This window comes from Nematolebias whitei, chromosome 9, assembly GCF_014905685.2.
Source record: "Nematolebias whitei isolate Nwh7 chromosome 9, NemWhi1, whole genome shotgun sequence".
NCBI lineage: Eukaryota > Metazoa > Chordata > Actinopteri > Cyprinodontiformes > Rivulidae > Nematolebias > Nematolebias whitei.
In genome coordinates, this window is record NC_056506.1 from 26,680,864 (window position 1) to 26,697,282 (window position 16,419).

The 16,419-nt window shown below is 42.3% G+C and overlaps 1 protein-coding gene across 1 annotated transcript in view; it reads left to right on the plus strand.

The window, feature by feature from the left end:
- The first annotated feature begins 417 nt into the window (after nucleotides 1-417).
- The window catches only part of ephb3a (eph receptor B3a), an 83,045-nt gene continuing 67,043 nt past the window's right edge, over nucleotides 418-16,419 (plus strand). The window contains exon 1 of the mRNA XM_037682159.1: nucleotides 418-563. Within this exon, the coding sequence (XP_037538087.1) occupies nucleotides 506-563 (58 nt within the window). The 5' untranslated portion in view covers nucleotides 418-505. The remainder of the gene's footprint in view (nucleotides 564-16,419) is intronic.

A 16,419-nucleotide genomic window follows, 5' to 3' on the forward strand; every position in this document is an offset into this window, starting at 1 on the left:
ATATCAGGCTTTTATTTTGAAAGTATTAAACGGAAGTGTGGTGTTAGTTATGTATGCCTTGCCGCCGCAGAGCACCCCCCCCCCCCCCCTCGATCTCTGTTGCCATTCCGACACACATCTCTCGCAGAGGAGCAGCATCCTGGCGGAGCTGGACCTGGTGGACTCCCAGATCCCCCTGCGAGCTGAGCTCAGAGAACTGCGACCCCCGGGTTCCCGTCCTCGCCCCTGCTGCTCGTGGGGGGGCAGGCAGAGCAGAGATGCGCCCCTGGACAGAAGCTGGTTGTGGGTAAAGTCACACAAAGAGAATGAGGAGGAGAAAAGGCGCAGCGTAACGCTCCTCCTGTAGCACCGACATCCACCACCCGGAGTGAAGGAAGGACCCGGACTGCCGAGACCCCCTCCCCGCCCCACAGACATGACGAGCAGAAGGGACAGAAGCTGTGCTGCGGCGCTGTGAGTCGGTCCGAGGTGCTCAGCCCCTTCATGCTGCAGCCGCCTGCTCATCATGGAGTCCTTGCTGTGGCTGTGCAGCCTCGTGGTCCCGGTGGTCCTGGCTGTGGAAGGTGAGTCTGCTCGTCTGTCCCCGCGCAGCGCGGCACCAAGGGGCTGCTTGGGTGCACAATAAAACATGCTCCTGCCTCCTACCACAAAATGTCCTGCTCGCTGCAGGGGGGTGGTGGTGATTTGGGGGGGGGGGGGGGGTGAACCCAGAGAGTCCGACACTTTAAAGAACCATCAGGTGTGGTACAGGTCTCTGATGGACTGGTCTGGGAACAGGACTCCTGTCATGTTTTCTGTTAATCAGCCTTTGTGCTCAATCCGTGCGCATATTACAGCTCCCGCTGTGCGCGTGCTCGCGCGTGTGATAACGTCCCAGTGTTACGGATGCGGGTTTCAGGACGGCCCTGTTGCTATTGTCCTGATGTCACACCCGCGAGCCGGACTGATGCTGCCCCCCCCCCCCCCCAACATACACCCACGCGCACGCGGAGGAAGCACTTGTTGGGATGCTCCGCTCCAGAGGTTTTTACAGCTTCCAGGTGGGGGCTCTTTGAAGAGATACTCAGGAGGTTTTCTGCAAAGGTTATGAACAATGAGTATCTTACCTGTTGTGCGTGATCTTTGAGGGTCATACAGGCTGGAGGAGCTAAGGAGCGGTGGGTGATGGGACTTTGAACCACCAGTTGTTGTTTGTCAGTAATTGTTTATTGTGGTAAAGTTTATTACGTTCTGAGCGTTAGCAAACAGCCAACTCTTTCTGTCACAGCCTGTCTTGTGTCATTTAGTTTTTCGGTGACTGTGTGTGACGTGCGTTCCCCCCAGAGTGCAGTGTAAACCTCAGTCCAGGTCTGAGACGCCTCCTCGGTGTGACTTCTGCTTGGGCTGGGGCGGGGTGTGGGGGGTAGAACCCAGCCCACCTATGGTGCGCCTCTGTGCCGTGTAAAGTGTGGACTCAGTGATGTGTTGAAGTGATGAGAACTGCGTGTGAATTAAACAGATTTATTAGCATAAGGACACCGATGACTCACAGAACTGTGTGGTTTAAAAACACAAAGAGGATTTCTAAAGTCACTTAGTTCATCGTGTTCCCGGGAAGAGGCCTGCTCCATGAATGGCTCCAGGAAGGAGAAAGACGGACTGGTCTGTGCGGCCATTTTGAAGAGATGGTTTTTCACAAGGCCTTAGGATTTAAGACTGCTTGAAAATGACCACACCTCTAAAACAAACCCTCTAATAAAATACAAGTTTAGCTGTTTTCCAGAGCTGCTGCTAATCCTGCTAGCCAAGGACCTTCATATTCCTTCACGTTTACTGGTCCAGTGGATCAGCATGGTGGGGGCATGTGTTCTGGCAGTAAAGCTGAGCTCACCGTGACCATAGATTCCACTTTATAATCCTTTCAAAATAAAAGGCGATGTCAGAATAAATGCTGGACACTTGGAGTTGTTTTGTCGTTTGATTTCAGAAGGTTTGTTCTGACAAAACCACCGGCACCTCGACGTGTCACAACCAGGCGTGGGTGGGAAAAAGGCGTCACGTGATTTCTTTGAGATTGCCAAACTTAACTAGACTCATCATAATCAACACCCCCTGCCCATTCCTACGACTAGTCCAAATGATGTGAAGACCAATATGGAGGTTCCAATAACAGAATAAATCATGATTGTTTACGTGAACACTCTTCTATAAATCTTTGTTTACACTGAATTTAGCGGTTGTTTACCACCTCACAAAGGCAGCAGCAGCTAGCTGTAACACTTCCGGTTCGCATGAGTGAAACTATTCCTGCCACAATAAAACGTATGTAATGTGCAACTGATGGTAATGTAAAAGCTTAAATATTAATATTTACACAGGATGTTGTAAGACAACAGAATCTGCTCGGAGAAGCAACAATGACGTTGTCAATACCATCAACCATTAAGGCTTACCGTAGACTGGTCCCAGGTCAGGTTTTAAGCCCCGCCTCCTTCTTACTTTGCTGCTGTATTTTCAAACATATGAATTTTTCTCTGAAGACCGGCTGTAATTAGTTATTTATTATAGCACCAGGATTGGATCATTACTGTTCTCTTTAGTGCACAGACACCGGTTCCCAAAAATACTCCACAACAGGGCAGCGCTCTTAAACCTGTGGCTTCAGTTCCCAATGACAAGAGACCGTGTGGACACGTGGTCCAGGAAAATACGGTCCGCAGTCAGAACCGTCCAGCAGATTCCCATCCTGTGACTGTCCTAAAACAAGTCCTGTTTTAAGTGTTACAGCAGTTCATGCCACTGCTGTTAGTGAAGCCTTCACACTCCATCAGCTTTGCATTACACAGAGATAATGGCACAACACTGAAAGCTCTTGAGGGAAATTCCCAGCATGCCTTGCACTATGTGTTCCTGTATTCTTCTTGTTTTGTTGCATAATCTGATAACTTTTTTGTTGTTCACACTAAAATATGGTAGGTGTGATAGCTGCCATATGAGTGATGATAATGATGAGTGAGAATGGATGTAGGGTTTTTGGGACACCCCCCCCCACTGACAGCATGTTGGTGTGTTGAACATACAGTAAGCTCCCTGACACACTCTGCAGTGAATCAGAATGCAGAGGCTGTATGTGAACCAGAGGCTTCCTCTCACTGATCATATTGCTTTATTTGGAAATGTCAGACTGCACCAGAGCTCCCAGCTGTCTGCTGGAACCACCAAGTTCTATGAAGACCTATGAAATGGGAATCGCTCATCGCCTTTTACGCAAGGATCTTAAACTGAGATCGTCTTACAAGGAGCGGAGGAACAGCTCGTTTGGTCGAACCGTGTAAATAACTTTATATCTCATGCAGCTTTGTGAGATGTACAGTAAGATGTGTTAGAGCTCAACGTGCACGTTGAGGGCGACTCTTAGCTTTTAATACGTCAGCTCGCAGGTCAATATATGGAAAATAGCCGAGTTTGAGGCGTTTTCTGTCTGCTAGTGTTGATTAGCTGTGGTACCCGGTTTGACTCCAGGAGTTAATCAGTTGTAGATGAACGTCCAATCAAAATCTGATTGTGGTTCATGAGATATTTTGCTAACAGACGGGCAGATTTGACTCTAGAAGTTCAAAGGCAGCATTATAAACTGATTTCGTGGCACCAGTTAGCGCTCGGAGTACGCGTTGGCTTTCAGCCGATATCACATCAAGTTTCAGGTCATTTTCTCTGGATACTTCCTGCGTTGCAGCCATACGTATAATGGTTCATGAGATATTTTGCTAACACGGCAGACAAACACACAGTCATGGACAAAAACATTGTCTGTTTTGCCTGCGAGCCTCTTGAAAAAGGTAAAAGTGTTACAGCTCCCACAGCCCGTGTCGGTGGATCAATCTCTCCACAGGGACGCACATGTGAAACATATTAGATGACAAGTGTGTATTAAAGGTCAACGGCTTAACAAGTGCGCTGCAGGCCCCCGCCGCTCAGGCCATCGACGAGGGAGCGTCGCCCCAGGGAGAAGCCCACTGTCAACCCACACTACAGCTCTCTGCCTCCCCCGTCCTCCCCTCGTCCAATCTGCCTCTGTTGGCCCGTGGCCAGCTTGATCCCTCATCAGTTCTGGTGTCAGCGAGTAAATCAACGCAGCGGCGGCTGCGCTGAGAGTCCCAGCGGGCCCCCACACACAGACGATGAGCCCCACTCCCCCCCAGCCCCCAGGCCAGAGCCGTTACTCACAGCTCAGGGGTTAACTAATGTTTGTCCTCTGAGGATAAACACGAAGGGCAGATCATCACATGGTTTTAAATGAGCCGAGGGAGTCATGCCTGTTTTCTGCAGGTTGCGTTCATTTAGCACCGGGTGGGCAGCGCTTTACCCGGGGGCCATGTTGACTCGGTTAAAGGAATCAAAGAGCCACTAATTAAACTTAAACATGCTTCTTCATCTGTCAAACATAAAATCATAGCAACGTTCGTGCCGTTTAGCTTTTTAATAATAATAAAAAAGACTATATAAAGACTAAATAAATTTGCATGTTCTGCAAAAAATGCAGTAGCTGAAAGCTAAACTAATCAGAACAGTAGCTAAAAGCTAAAAGTAGTAGCATTTCTGTGAAATTCAGTTTGAGAGCTGAATGATTGCTGAAATTTGTTAAATAAGTTGAAACTGATTTGTCAAAGTTCAAGCGGTCAACAAAACAGTAGCTTAAAGCTAAAACCAGCAAAATAGTGGCTAAATCTAAAAGTAACTAAACAGTAGCTAGTAGACTTAGAAGAACAGTAGCTAAACGTTTAAATGAGCAAAACAGCTGAAAATTGCGAAACATTATCTAAACGCTATAATGGAAGCAAGTATACTGAAGGAGTTTACATAGAGCACAACGTTTTTAAGGATTTGGAGAGTTCTCCACCTTTTTATGAGTAAAATAATCATAAATAAATTTAAATAATGTAAAAAAGTATAATGTGTACAAAATAAAAGTTAAAGTCAGCGCGGTCATGTTTTAAACAAGCTAACGTTTTGAAACATGGATAAAACAGCTAAAAGTAGGCTGAAGTAGCTAGAGTCCAAACGAACCAGAGCAGGTGGTTTGTTTGTGTGCGGAGTCTTTAAAGACCTGCTGGAACCTGGAAGTAGGTGTTGGTTTCTCAGGGCTGTTCACTCATCTCTGTTTGCACCAACCGACGGCAATAAAGGCCTCAGCGTCTGTGACGTTTTTACGTCGTAATTCTCTCATTTACAGTCAGTTTTTACTATGCTCCTATTGTTAAAGCTAATAAACTAGATGGATGAGCGTTTGGAACGCTCTTTATAAAGTAATCTACAGGATGTAGCCTACCTGTTTGTGTGTGTGTGTGTGCCTGTTTATGTTACTTTGTGAGGACCATTTTCCAACATACTACATCGTGAGGACCAACTGGTCTTTGTGGGGACTAGGGCTGAACGATTTTGGAAAATATAACTGTGATTTTTTTTTACCTCAATATTGCGATTTAATATGTGATTATTTTTCAATGTTTTCTTCTCATGTATTTTTCAACAAACACAAGTAATTAAATCAGTCTGTTTCAGTTGCAGAAACCTCCACTGTTTTCAGCTCTGCTGCAACTTTGTTTCTGCATTTTTTTTAGTATGGCTCCAGAAGAGCAACTTGGCTAAAATGTGCGTTTAAGGGCATTCTGTACCGCTTATCCACTGTGTTTACCAAAGCCGTTAACCCAGGCTTGGTCACTATATTAATGGGCATCATGTCTTTCGCTATGAACTCCGTTACTGCTTGAGTTATTTCCATGTGCAGTTTTGAATTATGTTCATACGGAGTAAAACCTTCGAACAGTTCGGTCAGTGATCCCTGTCGGCTGCTGCTTTGCTTACTTGAAGTCGAAGCACTAGTCGTGGACATTCTTGCCATGCAACTATTGTAAATGGCTTTGTGGTGTTTTTTAAAGTGTTGATAAAGATTTGTGGTGTTACCTTGAGAGGTAGCAACAGCAGCAAGGCAGGTTTCTGCACAATACATGTTCAGCGTCTTCTTTTTTATAGCCAAAATTAATTCCAAACTACGGACGTGCTGCCCCTCTTTGGTACCAAACTTTCAGATGTGTCAGTTTCTGTCAAGCCTGACGCCATTGTACAACCAGTGTACAACCACGCAGTGTTGACTTCTCCCGCTCCCGGCTCTGCTTTGCTCTGCTCCCTCACTCGCAAGTCATGTGTCCAGATCACGTGACCAGTCAAATTGCAGCCTTTGCGATTAGAAAATTTCATTTTATCCTATTGCAATATTATTGCAAATGCAATTAATTGTTCAGCCCTAGTGGGGACCAAAGCCCGGGCCTCATAAGGTTCAAGTGTCGTTGGTGGGTTAGGGGTTAGTGTTAAGTGTCAGGGTTAGGTTATAGAAATGAATGAAAAATGAATGGAAGTCAATGCAAAGTTCCTGTAAAGGTAGAAAAACTTTTGCGTGTGTCAGTTTTAACATCCATCTATCCATCATCTTTTTACTCGCTTCTTCCTTTTTGGGTCGTAGAGGGTCACTGGTACCCATATCCAGCAGTCACTGTGTGAGAGGCGGGGGACACTGTGGACAGGTCTCCAGTCCATCACAGGGACACATAGAGACAAACAACCATTCACTCTCTCACTCACACCTAGAGACAATTTAGAGTTACCAATCAGCCTAACATGCATGTTTTTGGTCTGTGGGAGGAAACCGGAGCACCTGGAGAAAACCCACACATGCACGGAGAGAACATGCAAACTCCACCCAGAAAGGTCCCAGGCCAGGATTTGAACCGGCGACCTTCTCACTGAGAGGCAATAAGTCTACCAACTGCTCCACCATGCCACCTCTAGTTTTATCATCTGCAGAGTTAATTCTTCAGATTTTTTGGTATTTCTTCATATCAAACCATTGTTTGTTGACCTGGTAGAGCAACCAGCTGCAAAGAGACTGAATTAGGTCAACCTGACTTGTTCAGAAAAGAAACAAAAGCTCATCAGACATCGAACTGTGTGTGTTCTAATACAAACGAGCTTCCTCCTGCACATTTGATCATCTTGTGATCGCTGACGATGATGAAGATGAGGATGATGTTTGGACGTTAATATTCATGTGTTTGCTTGTTGGCTGAAAGTGTCGATGCAGTACAAGGGGATGCCTCCCTTTTCATCATGCACCCTCTGCCACAAAGTGAATAAAACATCAGAATGCTCCCAGAGCACACTGAGAATACAGAGTTGTGGCATTTTGGCTCCTGCAGACCATCAGAAATAAAAGAGAGAGGGAAGAAAATAAAAAGAAAAGAAAAACCATTAAATGCCATGGGTGGTGATGCTGTAAAGTTCCTAATGCTGCATTGTTTTTTTCACCCCAGGGGCTGAATGACTCCACTGCTGCTGCAGTTTTATGAAAGAGGGGAAGGAAAGGGGGGAGAAAGAGGGAGGGAGATTTGGATGTGAGTTGTAGCAGCTCCGTTCTCTCTGAGGGATTGTAAATTTAACAGGAAAGGAGGAGAAGCATGGAACAAATGGGATCTTTTTCAACCTTAACTGGTCTCTGGGAGTTAGTGAGTTGATGATAACACTCTTTGGAGCAAAGAGTTACTGGCAAACAAAAAAAAAATCTTTTTATGACGCAGTTTTAGTGTTTCACAGCGAGCAGGGACTCTAACGGTAGACTCGCACTTACGCAGAGCTATTTTCTCCTCTGAGCTTAAATGTTTCGCAGCACTTATAAACCTGTAGGCCAGCTAAAACACAGCAGTTTTAGTTAAACCTGTCGACAGACCATCAAGCAGATTCATTCTTAAATCTTTTTCATCCTGCTTTTTAGATTTCTTCTGTTTTATTTATTTTCTGAAAGGCACTAACATACCGTACTTTCCGCCGTATAAGTTGCATCAGTCCAAATATGTCTAATAAAGTGGAAAAAAACATAATATGTTGCTTCGCCTTATAAGTCACATCTATTATGCATCACCGTTGACAACCCAGAAATGTGGGCCGGTGTTGTGCCAAAAATCGATGGGCTGCCAAATGGCGGCTGCGGGAGTGTGCACAGGAGAACTTAAACAAGAATTTAACAAGATTAACATTTAAAAACAATTATTTGTTTGCTCGAAATTCTAGCAAAGGTGTGTCTCAGTCTAGCTTTTCCTTAATAAATGCACTTTAATGGTCAAATCAGCTGCATTTCTCCTAGGCGGCGCAGCGAAATTCAGCTGATTTGACGTTTGCTCCAGGTGTTCCGTAGCGAGATAAAGGTGGCTTTGTATGGCAAGCCAAGTGTCTCAATAATAGCCACTTTTACCTATTAATGAGAAACTTGGCTTGCCATATTAGTTGAGGGCCCTCTAGTGGCTGAAAATGGTAGTGTTCAATATTTTTCATGTCCGAAAGGATGAAATCGTCAGATCTCAGCCAAAAATTGGACTATAAATATAGGGTGGAGGTGTGTGTGGGGGGGGGGGGGAGAACAAACAAGTCGCTTCGGTGTATAAGTCGCAGGCATGCTAATTTATGCAAAAAAACCTGATTTATACAGCAAAAAATACGGTAGATATTAAACCTAAAGATATCAAGTTTGGAAGAAAAAAAATGAAACCCATAGTGCAGAACCGAAGCTCAAAATACTTGAAGGTTAAAAAATAACTAATTAATTTAACCAAAAACTAAACAGCAAGGCATCAAAAAGTACTCACAGGCGAAAACTCGAAAGTGACTTGGAAGGAACGAACATGACTGTCCTGAAGAGCACACTGCACGACACAAATGAGAAAACGGACAAAATTTAAAGGAGAGCAAATGAGAGAGAAATGACAACACCTGGGGAGAGACTGAGGATCAGGTGAGAGTAGGGGGGCAGGAGCTGAACCTTACAAGACAAAATACCAGAATCACAAAACTCCTTAACGATGACACAAAATGGTAAATAGACTGTACTTATACAGTATAGCACCTTTCTATCTTATCAAGATAATCAAAGCTCTTTACACTACAATCTGTGTCATCATTTACCCGTTCATACAGCACTCTACTAGATCTCTACAAAGCTAATTGAACAAATCATTCTAAAGAGACTAATCAGAGCTTTATCACATTCATACACCAATGGGACTCACATCAGAGGCTATGAGGGGTTCAGTGTCTTGCCCAGGGACACTTTGGCATGTTACTGCTGGTGGAATTGAACCCCCAACTCTTGCATTGGAGGACGACTGCTCTAACCACTCAGCCACAGCTGCACAAAAGGCACGGATCATGACAGCAGATCTGTTTTAGGCATCATCTACTTTTCTCTGGGTGTTTTTTTAAACAAATATTTATATTAAAAACTCAATTTATATAAAACAACCCTCAGATCTCATGACTCTAACAAGAACACTGAAATATCCATGCTATGCCCTGAGGGGTAGCAAGAACATCAATATTAATGACATATCAAAAAACAGAAGAACATTTACCTTTCTGCAAAACCACGAGGAGATTCTTTACAGGAAACATGACCTCTATCTCCACCTGTTAGTGTAAAGACTTATACAGGGGAATGCACGGTGAAGGTGCTGATGACTGTTGATTTTTCGACTGTAGTTCTTGCTAACCTTTGTGCTGAAATGTCACTTATTCATTTTTCATACATTTTGTTGTACAGTTTTTAGTTTTGGTGAAAGTGTGTAAGAGTTACAGTCTGGAGGAGATGAAGATGGCATTTGGGAGTGGTGGTGCAGAGGTTAGAGAAGGTGGGCCTGTGATCAGAAGATCGCCGGTTCAAGCCCCAATACTGACAACATCAAAAATGTGGGTGGGGTAGGTGAAGCCCACAGCTGCCCCCACCCTCATTCGCCCCACTCTGGGCCCATGAGCAAGGCCCTTAACCCCCATCTGCTCCCTAAACGGGTCTCTCTTGAAAATGAGTTCTCGTGGCTCATTGAGACTACCTGGATAAATAAAGTGTCAATGAAAAAAAAAAGGCATGTTGTCAGTGGGGATTCTCCCCATAATCTGCATCTAAGGCCCTTTCAAGATTTTCCAAAAATAATTGTAACTTGATTTCATTCCTTGATAAATGAAACATTATCCAAGGCCAGAATAAAAGGAGACGGGGATAAAAAAAAAAAAAAAAACTTGTAAAAATGGCCCCATTCTTGTTTTAGTTGTCTTGGTTTGGTTTGGGCAAGTATAAAACAAGCTGCTGTGTCATCTTATCTACAGTGCTCCACACCAAATACAGTTGTGCTGTTTCTCAGTTTTCTCAACAAAGGTAGAAACACAGCAGAAGAGCTCAGTTTTTAAACTATTATTACAGACAAGGCCTTAAATGTCATGTGGGGTGCCGTTTTATTTGTAGCGTGGCTAAGTTTCATCCAGGGTTAGCATCTCTCTGGGCTGTGGCTTCTGCCGATTAGTTGGAGAACAGAGTTTGTGAGGGAGTCTCCAAAATGTCTCCAAACGTTCACAAGGAGTCCCAATTTCCTTGCATGAGTCGCAGAGGCTCACACCTTTGCTGCTTAAATTTTGAGCATGTCTAAAAAAAAATCTAAAACAAAATTCTCTCTCAAAATAGTCTCAAATCCTTCTCAGTCTAGCGTCCATGACTCTAAAACAATAGATCTGCATTTTGACACTTGCACACGTCCGAGGCTACAGCTCCAAATGCACAAGTCTAATTATGCAGATGACGAATAGCAATTATTTAAATACTTGTTCAAATCTTCATGTCAAAAATAGTCTTCAGTAGATTGAATCAGACGTGGGGGCAGCTGTCAAGGTAGGTGCAAAGCAGAGGTGGGCAGCAAAATATTGTGCAACAACTAGAATACAGTTTTGCAGACAGTGCACATAAATATGGATCATGATTTTCAATAATTAAGAGTGAGATTGCATTAAAAAAAATCCCTCTTTTCTCACAATTATGAGTTGTCTCTGAGCCCGTCTCGCAGCCCAGTGAGGTTTATCTTTAAAATCAAGGTGCAAATTATACAGTGAAAGTTGGGGGCTATGTATGTCAGCTTTCTTCACGTGAATCAATCCCACAGGTCTGTGCTTGAGCTGGCTGAGGTCCTTGAATCTTTCAAGTACTTTCTGTATTTTAATGCAGTTTCCACCCTCTAAACATATTATGATGAATGTCGTTCAGTTTATCAGTTCATATAAAACACAGTAATCTCTGTAATTAGGCCTGTTGCAATAAACAATAAATCAGTTAATCGCATGATAAATTAAAATTATTGTCCTCATTTTCATTTATCGGCTTTATCGTTTCATCGTGTCTCTTTTTCTATTACTAACCTGAGAAGCTAAGCTAAGAGCTAAGCTAACAGGCCAACCTCGAGAGATAAAACCTCCGTCTTGTCAAAGCTCCGAAATTCATGGTTGAAACCCGTGCCTTCATCTAAAAAGTTGTTTTTCTCTGCAAAAAGAAGCTGAGAACTTGTTTACTGTTTTTTTTTTTTAATTAAACGCTTTGTGTGAAAAATGCTATGCTAAAGAGCTCAAACCACACTGAGCGTCCGCCATTTTGAGAACTGAAGAGAGACAGCCCATGTCACGTCAAGGGGCCTCCCTCCCATTTTTCTTAAAGAGACACGCTGCTCGCTCCCTCACTATCCATCCTTCAGTTCAGTCTTATAATGCCAACCGGTGGTTGAAAAAAGGCACTACATACAAAACAAATTAACCAACATTTCCTCTTAAATTTGACAATAATTAGTAATTATTGTCAAATTTCAAACAATATTATCGTTTATCGCCATAATTTCTGATTCAATTACTCGCCCAGCAAAATTTATTACCGTGACAGGCCTATCTTTAATCAAATTTCACAAAGTTTGAAGCAAAGCAGTCATGAAAGAAGTATAAAACCTCTGCAAATCACTAAGGAGTGGGTCGTCCTTAAAGTGTGGGAGTCCAACATTGTTGGGTGAGTTGGACTCTTGAAATAATTTGGCCAGATCCACAAGGACAGGAAGTATGTGAACCAAAATAATGTGAGCCACTTCATGTGTGCTAAAAGATAGTGTACTAACAACAACTTACATTTTTACTAGGGGTGCACCAATTGCAGTTTTCTGGCCGATCACCAATCACTGATTTCTAAAAAGGCTGACCTGCCAAGTCCGATTTTGGCCGATACCGATTTTGTTTTATAAGCAACACTGTCAGGTGTTATAAGGCCACAATGCTCCTTCAATTTCCCAATATTATTTTATTGGAAAAACATACCCTTGAACAATATCCTAGAAACAATACAAACTTGTTTTAACTGGCCATGAGGTAGTGCTCTGAAATATAAATGAAGTATAGACAATTGTTGTTAAAACTACAAAAAATCAATAAAATTGATTTCTCATGCAAGTATCGGCGTCCAGGGGCCTTTCTGGGTGGAGTTTGCATGTTCTCTCCGTGCATGCGTGGGTTTTCTCCGGGTACTCCGGTTTCCTCCCACAGTCCAAAAACATGCATGTTAGGCTGATTGGTAACTCTAAATTGTCCCTAGGTGTGAGTGAGAGAGTGAATGGTTGTTTGTCTCGTTTGTCTCTATGTGGCCCTGTGATGGACTTGCGACCCGTCCAGGGTGTACCCCGCCCCTCGCACAGTGATTGCTGGACATGGGCACCAGCGACCCCCGTGACCCAAAATGGAATAAACGGGTAAAGAAAATGGATGGATGGATGGATGGACCGATAAATCGTCCGACCGATTTATCGGTGCACCGCTAATTTTTACAAAGTCTAGGTACGTTCACTACCTACCTTAACTGTTATAACAAAGAAGACATAAAATAGAGGTTTACATTTGTTTATTGCAGTATAATCTCAATTTATTAACAAAGAAAACAGATGCAAATGACATGAAATAAAGGGTTTGAGTTAAAATGAGAATAAAGTATACTGCAATCAGTTTATTTTGTAGCTTGTTGCAAAGCACTTATTTAAGCCTTAGCGAACGTTAAGCTAGTGCTTCTTATTTTGGATCTGTGGATCAAAACAATCACATTTCCCAAGCCCAGTTTCCCAGTTCAGGCCAGGCCCTCCTGTTTTTGAAACAACTGGTCCCTTTGTGTTCGGCAGGAACCTCTGCTTGACCGACACTGCCACCAAAATAGACCTTCAGCAAAGCTCCACATTGATTTTTACCATTAGAGGCAAATTAACTTTCTAAAACTTCTACTTGTCATTTTGTTAGTTACAGTATTCTCTTAAAAATCTCATTAATTCAACCTTTATTTATACAAGTTAATCCCGCTGAGCATTGGGAACTCATTTACAAGAGAGACCTGAAACAAAGACCTAAATTATGATAAACAATAATTAAATGCAACACTCAATTCAGCTAACAATACTAATACTGGTACATATAATAAATATCATTTTATATATATATATATATATATATATATTATAATGTACTAATATAATCATATATAATATAATCTACAATATATATAATATAATAATATATACCGTAATAAGACACATTATCTATAAACCATATATTTAATTATATTTAGTAAAATATATGGCAAGGTTAAGGTTTTGATTGGACTATTAAAACTTTTTCACTTTGCCTCTACCCTGCTTCTACATTAGTGAGCAGAGGACAGAAATTAATACTACAATAATCTAATGTAATCAGTGCTAATGAACTGGGTAATTCACAAATGGCTTGTTTATTTTTTTTAATGCCTCAGAGAAATTATTAGGGATTTTGAGCTCGAGTAAACCGTTATTTTTTTCCTTCTTCTTCTTTCAGTTTTTTATTTGCTACTTGTGCAATTTGAATAATAATATTTTACTTATTTACTTTAAGTATAGTAGATGTGGTAAATATATATATATATATATATATATATATAATTATATATATATATATATATATAATTTTTAAACGTTTTCCTCAAAAAAGTGAAAATATTTATTCCCAGGTCAGAATTTAAGAAATTAAAAAAATAAAATGAGTAAAAGAAACGAGACAAAACCTAAACAGCCTAACATGCCAGAAGGAGAAAGGTGCCAAAGGTTGAAGACATCAGTACAATTTCCCTGAACGCCAAATGAATGCAGCCTTGGCAGAACAAAATGGCCGTCAAAGGATAACAAGGTCTCCGGCTAAAATGTGGGCTCATATGAAGAATTTTAATTTGACTGAATTCCCAATAAAGCTGTCCTTACTTAACTTTTACTATTTTTGTTGTCAGTGAGAAAAAAAATCAAACTGACAGAAAAGTGTCTGAGACAAAGTTTTAATTGAAGACACATTATATTGTTGTTCTTTTATTTCTGCTCTTTTTGCTTGTGTGATGATTAGAAAGAAATATTAGGAACACTTCAATGTCTCCAAGTGTCAACGCTGCTGTCAACATTTTTTCCTCCTCTTTCTCATCCTGCTCGCTGACTCACTCTGTAGATGCTCCACCAGCTTCTTTTACATGTAGAAATTGAATACCGTAAATCTTTTGGGGAGTTGCCCGCCCTGGCTGTGCTCTAACCATCGGCCCAGGAGCATAGTGCCTCACCTGGAGCCCCAGCTGGAGCTGCCAGCTACTAGCAGATGTCTCATGTGGCCAGAAAAAGCAGCCACTAACAGGACATCCTACTTTTGTCTCAAAACTGTCCCCAAGTAGATTTCTGTAACTCTTACCAGCATTGGCGTCAGAAGCATTTGTAATGTGGGGGGTGGTGGTGGTGGGAGGAGGGGGGGGGGGTCTGGGGCTTCTCCCCCAGATAATATTGAATAAAGTAGATGCCATTTCCTGCATGCTGGTGTATTTTAATGGATTGTTAAACATCTATGTTTACCTACAGTACATAAGTAAACACTTGATTCATTAACTATGAGAGCATGGTTCAATGCTGTTACCCCCCCCCCCCCCCCCCCAATCAACAACTGCTGGCACTAATGTAGCGCTAAGCTAGTGGCGCACAATACAGACACGCTAGCTACGATGTTTCAGACGTAGCGCTCTGCTTCGATCACGCATCATAACCCATACCCCCAACAACTTCCCGCACTAACGTGGTGCTAATCTAGCACGCATCGCCCCTCCTCCCCCTCCCCCAGGGAGACACTGCATGAGGTGAGTTGTCGTAGGTAACCATGAAAACCTGGAGTGGACTTTTAGTGGTTTGAGTATTCTCCTATTAAACAAGTGGAATGGATTCATTCACAAAGAAATAGAAACAGCACTGGGTGAATTAACATTTCATGGTAAATGTGTGTGTGTGTGTGTGTGTGTGGGGGGGGGGTGTCTAAATTAATGGGGGTTTTTTTCTGTGAGCGGGACACATCCCCTTCACATATAATTGTTGCAACGCCATATGGTTACCAGCACCGCAACAGTACAACAATATCCTCAGTTTCCCCCACATCGCTGTGAAGGTTTTATTTTTCCATCCTCTGGCCTGTGTGTTTAGCGGGTCTCCACTCCACCTTCTTCAAGCTGAAAGTGCCCATCATCCCATGCCATGTGCATCTTGTCACGTAGATAGCCTTCACCAGTTGGTAGTTGAGGAGCTGAGCTGGATTCTTCAGGACAGGTCCACTCCTCTATACTGTATGGCTGCAATAAGCAATTTGGCATGTTCTTCTTAGAATGATTTGCTTTGACTTCAAAATAATTTGATTTCTTTAAAAATAAACAACAACTATACTGGCCCTTATTCTGATGGTCCTTCCTACAGTGAAACTGTAGAGTATTAGGACTAGCATCACTCCACATATGGTAGTACAACTTCTGTTTAATCTAAGCCTGACCCCAAAGGCAGAGACTTCCAAAAGCTCTCATTTTAATATTATCTGCTTTGAACAATGTAGAGAAAGTCAATTTTGCTTTATGTATGTTTTCACTATAAAGATTTGTAGGCTGTCTGTCAACAAAACATCTTGTTACAAGCCCTTAAAGGTAAAAACAAGCCTTCACTGTCAGACATGTCACACAATCTAATTTAAAGAAAAACTCTAAAGGGAAACACAAAAAGTACATAAATTATTTACTCACTAATGACTGTGTTTGTTTGGCTTCTGGCTGGAATATCGACGCGATTAAAGGACTCCTGGGTCAGTTGATGATAAATTGATTGACAGCTGTGGGAGGTTGAGTTGTGAGTTGGTATGATTCACATTAGTCAGGGTCTGGATGTAAATATGATAAAGATCTTGTAAATGTATGTTTTCGGGAACGTGGGGTGCAGAAACCTAACCCTCCAGTCCTGTTAGTTTGAACATCTTCTTCAGTAGTACAGGTCTAAGTGGCAGGGGGTGGGAGAATGGTGGGTGTCAGTCCCTCCCTTTCATCTTGTACTATGAACCAAGCTTATGGGTTTAGCCCATTTTTCTTGCTGGGAAAGCTAAATTGAACCTGTTATTAAAAATTACATTTATTTATTTTACTTTATTTATGTGTTCCATCCATCCATCCATCCATCCATCCATCCATCCATCCATCCATCC